The sequence below is a fragment of the Sapajus apella genome, unplaced genomic scaffold, assembly GCF_009761245.1.
Source record: "Sapajus apella isolate SASKATOON/1434 unplaced genomic scaffold, GSC_monkey_1.0 scaffold40, whole genome shotgun sequence".
In the NCBI taxonomy this organism is placed as follows: domain Eukaryota; kingdom Metazoa; phylum Chordata; class Mammalia; order Primates; family Cebidae; genus Sapajus; species Sapajus apella.
This window is the reverse complement of record NW_022436980.1, coordinates 20,074,853-20,083,179: the sequence shown is the minus strand read 5'-3', so window position 1 is coordinate 20,083,179 and position 8,327 is coordinate 20,074,853. Positions and strand designations below refer to the sequence as shown.

General features: G+C 48.4%; 1 protein-coding gene across 2 annotated transcripts in view; it reads left to right on the top strand.

Annotated features, from left to right (window-relative positions):
• Positions 1 to 1,908: 1,908 nt before the first annotated feature.
• NIT2 (nitrilase family member 2) overlaps positions 1,909 to 8,327 on the top strand; it is a 22,318-nt gene continuing 15,899 nt past the window's right edge. The window contains exons 1-3 of one of the 2 annotated variants that reach the window (XM_032299338.1): positions 1,909 to 2,008; positions 5,716 to 5,834; positions 6,755 to 6,875. In XM_032299338.1, coding sequence (XP_032155229.1) covers positions 2,002 to 2,008; positions 5,716 to 5,834; positions 6,755 to 6,875 — 247 coding nt within the window. In that variant the 5' untranslated portion in view covers positions 1,909 to 2,001. Of the gene's footprint in view, positions 2,009 to 5,416; positions 5,591 to 5,715; positions 5,835 to 6,754; positions 6,876 to 8,327 lie in introns of those variants that run through there. The other variant, XM_032299337.1, reaches the window with a different exon arrangement.

Genomic DNA, 8,327 nt, shown 5'->3' with positions numbered 1-8,327 from the left:
CCAGTTGCCTACTGGGCTTCTGCACCTGGTTGCCATGGCTCATGCCTGTAGTACCAACACTTTGGGAGGCCAAGGTGGGAGGATCACTTGAGCCCAGTAGTTTGAGACCAGCCTGGGCAACATTGTAACTCCATTTCTAAAAAAATGAAACAATTTGCATGTTGAACAAGCACTTCAAATAACATTTCCAGTCAGGTTTAGAACCGCTTTTAGATACAATGTTATGCCAATAAACTTGGAAATCTAGATGATTTTTTTTACAGGTTGTAAGTGACCAAAGGTAGACCCTGAAGCCTCCTAGGTTAATAAGCATAACAGAAATCGAAAGGTTTTTAAAGATTTTCCCGCTACAAAGCCAAGTCCTGATAATCTCTTAAGCTGCACAAAGCCCCTAACTGCTATGTATTTTCCTCCAACTTTTTGTTATGAAAGCTTAAAATTTCTAAACTATAAAGTTTTTTCTTTTTTTTTTTAAAATTTAATTTTATTTTTTAAGAGACAGGGTTTCTCCATGTTGGTCAGTCTGGTCTCGAACTCCCGAACTCAGGTGATCCGCCCGCCCCGGCCTCCCAAAGTGCTGGGATTACAGACGAGAGCCACCTCGCCCGGCCTTCTACAAAGTTTTAATCTAGTACCATGAACAGCTCTACTACCATGTGCCCCTCTAACATTATTAAATGTTAGATTTAATAATTAACATTTTTGCTATATTTGCTTTATCTGTATGTATTGTCTTTTTGCTGACGAGTTTCAGGCCAAACATTCCGACAGTTCATCCCTAAAATCATTTTCTAAGAGAAAAGACACTGGCACAATCACAATACTATAGCACACAAAATAATTCATAAGAGCATCCACTATGTCACTCATATTTAAATGTCCTTAATTGCCCCCAAAATGTTTTTATAGTGTTCTTTTACAAACCGGGATCTGTTTCAGTATAAACTATTCTGGGGCATTCCAAAGGTAAGTTTTGGATTTTTGTTCCACAAGTCTCACAAGGCACAAAAACACAAAAATTAAAATGCAATCTAATAAATAAAAATGCAAAATCTTAGTCTATTAGGCTGGGCGCAACAGGCCACGCCTACAGTCCCAGCACTTTGGGAGGCTAAGGCGGTACTGTTGCTTGAGCTCAGGCGTTTGAGACCAGCCTGGGCAGCACAGCAAGACCCTATCTCTACTAAAAGTAAAAAACTTAAAAAAAGAAAGAACTAACCGGGTGGTGCGTGCCTGTAGTCCCAGCTACTTGGGAGGAGGTGGGAGGATCGCTTGAGCCCGGGAGGTCGAGGCTGCAATGAGCCGAGACTGCTGCACTGCACTCCGGGCTGAGGGATGAGTCCCTGTCTAAAACAAAGAAAACCCAAAAGAATATTAGCAGAGATGACAACATATTCGAGGGCGGACTTGTTGAAGGTATCGTGTTGAACCCTCAGCATCTTTCCCGTTGGCCTAGCAGCCTTGTAGTCAGATCCCACAGATGTCTCCGTGCCTAAACCAACCAGGTCATTCCGTCCCCGCCACAGCGCCGTGTTCAAACAGCTCAAGCCCATCAGCATACGCTGTCACCCTGGCCACAGAGGCGATTCAAGCAGCTCGAAGTTCAGTCTTTTTCGGAGAAACGGCAAACGCTACAAATCAGGGCTTTCCTCCCTGAAAAGTCCGGTTGTTAAACATTCACCAGCACACCACCTCGACTTAGGCCGTTCCCTTTTGCCCTTTGCCTTTGGAAGCATGCTTTCTCCGCAGGTCTCGTTGCTCCGCCCTGGCGTTCCAGGCGCGCTGGAATGAATGCAGATCCCGCTCCTCGGGACCGGAAGGGGCGGGGCCTCTGACGCAGGCTCCGCCCGGACGCCAGGGCTCAGCCCGCGCCGCGGGTGGTGCCTGCCGGGACGGCCACGGCCAGTGAGTGACGCGGGCCCCGCCCACCGCAGCGCCGTCACGGTCCGCCGGGACGCCAGCGCTCAGCCCGCGCTGCGGGTGGTGCCTGCTGGGACAGCCATGGCCAGTGAGTGACGCGGCCGCGCGTCGCAGCCAGAGCGCGGCCCGGAGGGGAGGCTTTGGAGCGGCGCCGGCGGTGGCTCGGCCGGCTCGGCCCCTCTGTCCCGCGCGCGGCCTTTCCTGACGCCGGCGTCCGCGTGGGTCCGGGATCGCGTGGCCGGGCGGCCGGGCGCGCTCCGGGGATTCCACGCTTCCAGGGCGGTGGGCGAGGCCACGAGAGCACCAGGCCGCCCGGGCCGCGCCGGCACGCGCTGCGTCCCGCGTGAAGAGGCTGACGGACTTGGGGTCTGGACCGTGTGGGCCGCGGCGGTGGGATCGGACCCCTCGGGTGTTTTCAGGTCGCGTGGGCTCCTCCAGCCCCGCCCTGCCAGAGGAGCGCCGGCGGTTCCGCCCCGCCCCCTCTCACTCTCCCGCCCCGCCCCCTCTCACTCTCCCGCCCCGCCCCCTCTCACTCTCCCGCCCCGCCCCCTTCTCACGCACCTGCTCCGGGTTTTGACTTGGATTCTTCTGTGTCACTGACTTTGATCTGTGACTTTGTGCCGCTTTCCCCTGCAAGTCCCCTGTGTCTGTATCTGTAAAATGATGTTAATGATACCTCGCAGGAGTTCATGTGTGAAGGACCTGGCGCATTGCTTTAAATGTCACTCCATGTTGGTCCCTTCGCGCACAGCATTTACTTCTTTTCCCCCTTTAGTAAGGCCTCCGTTGTTAGATGCTGATAATATTAGGGCAGCCTCAAAAGTCTTTGTGTCTTCACTTTACGGATGGGATGGAGTGACAGGCGTCTTGTCCTCAGCACGAGGCACTTTCGGTGCCGGGTTTCCCTGCTGTAGAGTGGCTCATTTGCAGAATGACAGGCAGTCCCAAGCTTAGTTGAGGACCCCGCCCTTGTGAGTGGGATGTGTAGGAGAGGAGGCCATCAGTATAGCCGTGGTGAGCTTTATCTTTCCCCCCCTCAGAGGCACAGACAGGGTCGGGCGCGAGGCTCATGCCTGTCATCCCAGCACTTTCGGAGGCCGAGCTGGAGGATTGTTTGAGTTCAGGAGTCGGAGTTGGAGACCAGCCCAGGCAGCATGGTGCCACCTTGTCTGTACTAAAAATAAATAAATTAGCCCGACTTGGTGGTACACCCCTGTAGTCCCAGCTGCTTGGGAAGCTGAGGAGGGAGGGTAGCTTAACCCTGGCAAATGGAGGGGAGACGTTTAGGGGATTTGTCTGCTGTTCTGGTAACAGCTCAAGTCTGTTTGCCCCAGAATAATCTCAGCTTTTACTTCTTGTTTTAGTTTCCATTGTTTCCCTCCAGATTATGTAACTTTTTTTTTTTTTTTTTTTTTTTTTTGAGTTGGCGTCTTGTTCTTGTTAACCAGGCTGGAGTGCAATGGCGCGACCTCGGTTCACTGCAACCTTTGCCTCCTCGGTTCAAGGTAGTCTCCTGCCTCAGCCTGCCGTGAATCTGGGACTACAGGAGCCTTACACCACGCCCGGCTAATTTTTTTGTATTTTTAGTAGTGATGGGGTTTCACTGTGTTAGCCAGGATGGTCTCGATCTCCTGACCTTGTAATCCACCCGCCTCGGCCTCCCAAAATGTTGGGATTACAGCTGTGAGTCACTGTGCCTGGCCCCAGATTTTGTAACTATTTAGCAGGCTGCATGTAGGGTTGAATTTAGCTCTTCTCACTGTATTTAGGATAGACCAAGGAATGGAACATCTGAGTTTTCCTACTTTTAGTTAACCTTTAGCCAAACAGGCCTTCATCAGAGGCTGAGGTTTGTCATTGTTGCCTCTTCTGGAGACATTTGCATTGTTACAGGAAAATACGCAAAGAGATAGCTCTTTAGTGGTAGGATTTTCAGACTCTGGAGCAGGTACGATGGGGAGTTAGGACAGGCCCATTACTAATAATTCCTGAAGTTTTGCCTGGCTTCATAGGTTAGGATGTTCTTTGGATCCATTCTTATGGCATCCCCTCAGACTATGAGTGGGAACTATATATCCATCAAAGTCCAGGCAGGACATGGAAACCACACTTGTAACTCGAACAAGGAAAAAAAAATACTTTTTTTTTGAGACAGAGTTTCTGTCGTCCAGGCTGGATTGCAGTGACGCGATCTCCACTCACTGTAACATCTACCTTCCAGGTTAAAGTGATTCTCCTGCCTCAGCTCCCAAGTAGCTGGGGATTACAGGTGCCTGCCACCACGCCTGGCTAATTTTTGTATTTTTAGTAGAGATGGGGTTTTACCATGTTGGCCAGGCTGGTCTCAAACTCCCAACCTCAGGTGATCCACCCGCCTTGGCCTCCTAAAGTGCTGGGAGTATAGGCGTGAGCCACCACACCAGGTAGAAAATGTTATATAACAATTATCTGGCCAGGATAGTGGCTCATGCTTGTAATCCCAGCAGTTTGGGAGGCTGAGGCAGGAGGATTGCTTGAGTCCAGGAGTTCAAGACCAGACTGGGCAACAAAGTGAGACCCTGTCTCTACAAAACAATTAAAAAAATCATCCAGGCATAGTGGTACATACATGCGGTCCCAGTTACACAGGAGGCTGAGACCAAAGGAACCCTGAACTTAGGAGGTTCGCCTGAACCCAGGAGGTTGAGGCTGCAGTGAACCATGTTTGTGCCACTGTACTCTAGCCTAGGCGACAGAGCAAGACTCAGCCTCAAAATTAAAAATATTAGCTAATGAAAAGTAATTATCATAAAAGCTAAAAGGGAACTCGAATAGAGGAAAAGCAAATATAATGTATAGCTACTACCTCCAACAAGGAATAAGCTTGGAGGAGCCCCCAGCCTCCTTGCTCCAGGGCTGGCTACATAATTTGTGGGGCCCAGTTCCCTTGTTCAGATAGCGAGACAAAAGTGCTATTAGCTTTTCCTTCTGCAGTATCTCTCTCAACCTCTCATGGTGCTCTTTGCTGTTTAATGTCGTGTTCTCTTGGACACAGGAATATTTATGGTGTGAGGACCACTATCCTGTGACTAGGCATGGGTGCTTGGGACCCTAATCCTGTGACTAGACATGTGTGCAGCCCAGTGGCTGCCAGGTTTCCCCTCTGCCAGCAGTGGGACCAATGTGCTGTGACCTAACCAGTAGTGGGGAGACTGAGACAGACATCTTCCCTTCCCATGACCTGGCTGCCCCAATTCACAGTATGTGAGCAGCTTCCAAGGGATTGCACAAACTTCCAAGGGATTGCACTGTCTGTACTGGGCATACTCAATATATGGATTGTAGGTAGGCAGGAGGCCCAAAAACAAATAGTAAGGGACAGGACATATTCAAATAGTAAGGGACAGGATGTGTTCAAATCTAGTCTTTTTGCTTTAGACTATATTCTCATTTCATTTCCTACACTGCAGTAAGAAGCTGGTTCACTCTAGATTCTTGTGCCTCCATGGGACTTTGCCTGTGGATATTGCTCTCTCTCAAGATAGACTTTAGCACTCGGGACATTTTGAACAGGATAATGCTTTGTTGTGTTGTGGAGGGGGCTGTCCTATGCATTATAAAGTTGTTTGGCAGCATCCTTGGTCTCTATTCATTAGATGCCACTCACACCTCATCAATTGGGGCATCAAAGGTATCTTCAGACATTGTCAGATGTCCCCCAAAGGACATAATTGCCTTCCATTTGAGAACCATGGCTCTGTCTGAATTCAGCAGTTTGATCTTCTGACAGCTGTTTTCTTTTGTCTTTGTCCTCAGCTTTCCGCTTGGCCCTCATCCAGCTTCACATTTCTTCCATCAAATCAGAAAACGTCACTCGAGCTTGTAGCCTCATCCGGGAGGCAGCAGCGCAAGGAGCCAAAATAGTTTCTTTGCCGGTCAGTACGGAGGCAGCCATCCCGTTCTGGCCACTGTAGACCCAACAGAACAGTGTTTGCTAGCTCCGCTTGTCCTCTTGTATCCTGGGGTCCGGCAGTGTCCCTTGGAGCCTTTAGATTGTTCTGTGTTTGACTGGAGGATGACCTCAGCAGGGGTCTTTGTGAGGTGGGATGCGCCAATATGGACATAGGTCTTTAATTTTGGATTTTCCTCTTTGTTCAGATGAGGAAGCCAAAATCCTAGTATATTGAGGGACTTATGGAAAACTAAAATACTCAGTGTTTGGATACTTTGTTCCTTATATAATTAAGTCTTTATAGGACCAGAACATGTTGGCTTTATCACTAAGCTTCCAACATTTTTTTTTTTTTAATGAGCTCTAGGAGAGCTGATGTGACTTGCCTCTCTTACCCCACTGGGCTGGCTTTGTAGTCACTTTACCCTTGAGGTATCAGTGTTTTATTATTAGCTGCGTTGTGTGTGTGTGTGTGTGTGTGTGTGTGTGTGTGTGTGTGACGGAGTTTTGCTCTTGTTACCCAGGCTGGAGTGCAATGGTGCAATCTTGGCTCACCGCAACCTCTGCCTCCTGGGTTAAAGCAATTCTCCTGCCTCAGCCTCTCTAGTAGCTGGGACTACAGGTGCGCACCACCATACCCAGCTAGTTTTTGTATTTTTAGTAGAGACGGGGTTTCACCATGTTGACCAGGATGGTCTCGATCTCTTGACCTCGTGATCCACCCGCCTCAGCCTCCCGAAGTCCTGGGATTATAGGCTTGAGCCACTGCGCCTGGCCTATTAGCTGTGTTTTAACCCTTCAACTGAAAGCAGAGCTAGAAGTAGCAGGTGTGGCCTCTTAACAGCAGAACTTTAAAATGGTTGTGTGTTTTGATCTTTTTCTTCTCTGCCAACATTTTTCTAGGAATGCTTTAATTCTCCATATGGAGTGAAATATTTTCCTGAATATGCAGAGAAAATTCCTGGTGAATCCACACAGAAACTTTCTGAAGTAGCAAAGGAATGCAGCATATATCTCATTGGAGGTAACTTCCTGCCTACCAGGTATAATGGCTTAAACATTAAAAACATCTGAATGAGCGGGGTGTGGTGATGTGCACCTGCATTCCCAGCTACTCAGGAAGCTGAAGCAAAGACTTTCTTCTTCTTTTTCATGTTTTTGAGGTGAGATCTTGCTCTGTCGCGCATTATGGAGTGCAATGGTGCGATCATGGCTCACCACAGCCTCACCCTACCAGACTCAAGTGATCCTCCCACCTCCCAGCCGCCTGAGTAGCTGGGACCGCAGGTGTGCGCCACCATGCCTGGCTGATTCTTCTGTTATTTCGTAGAGATGGGATTTCACCATGTTGCCCAGGCTGGTTTTGAACTCCTAGGCTCAAGCGATCTGCCCACCTTGGCTTTCCAAAGTGCTAGGATTACAGGTGTGAGCCATCATACCAGGCCTATTTTTTATTATACTAGTAGAGGATTGAGAAATAAGATTTTTTTTCATAGAGGCCACATACGTAAAGGGAGCTTTATTTTTGTGGTTTTGGAATAAATGTTTAAAGGCTTTATTTGCTTAAATAAAAAATAAGCACAGGGCCAGGCACAGTGGCTCGATCCTGTAATCCCAGCACTTTGGGAGGCTGAGGTGGGTGGATCACGAGGTCAGGAGTTCGAGACCAGCCTGACCAATATGGTGAAACCCCATCTCTACTAAAAATACAAAAATTAGCCAGGCATGGTGGCGCATGCCTGTAGTACCAGCTACTCAGGAGGCTGAGGCAAAAGAATCACTTGAACCCAGGAGGTGGAAGTTGCAGTGAGCCAAGATCATGCCATTGCACTCTAGCCTGAGCAACAGAGTAAGTCTCTATCTCAAAAAAAAAAAAGCACTTTAAAAGTTCCATAGATATAGCAAATAAATATTTTTCTGTATGATTATATGTTAAGAATTAGAAATGGGCTGGGCGGGGTGGCTCATGCCTGTAATCCCAGCACTTTGGAAGGCCAAGGTGGGCAGATCACAAGGTCAGGAGTTCAAGATCATCCCCGCCAACATGGTGAAACCCCATCTCTACTAAAGATACAGGTGGTGGCACACACCTGTAGTCCCAGCTACTTGTCAAGCTGAGGCAGGAGAATCACTTGAACCTGGGAGGCGGAGGTTGCAGTGAAGCAAGATCATGCCACTGCACTCCAGCCTGGTGACAGAGCGAGACTTCATCTCAAAAAAAAAAAAGAATTAAAAATGAAGGCAAAGCAAGCCTGGAGATGAAACTGCATTCAGTGATGGAGAGGCGTCTGACTTTACATTGTCATTTTTGGGATCCAGTTTGTTGCAGGACCTGGTGAATTCAAGTTAAGCAATGGGAATTTTTTCATTTTGCTCTAATGTTACAGATTAAGTGTTGCACAAGATCATGGCTGAATTTCAGGAACAGTTTGGTTAGTTGTTTTTTTTTGTTTGTTTTTTTTTTTTTTTTTTTTTT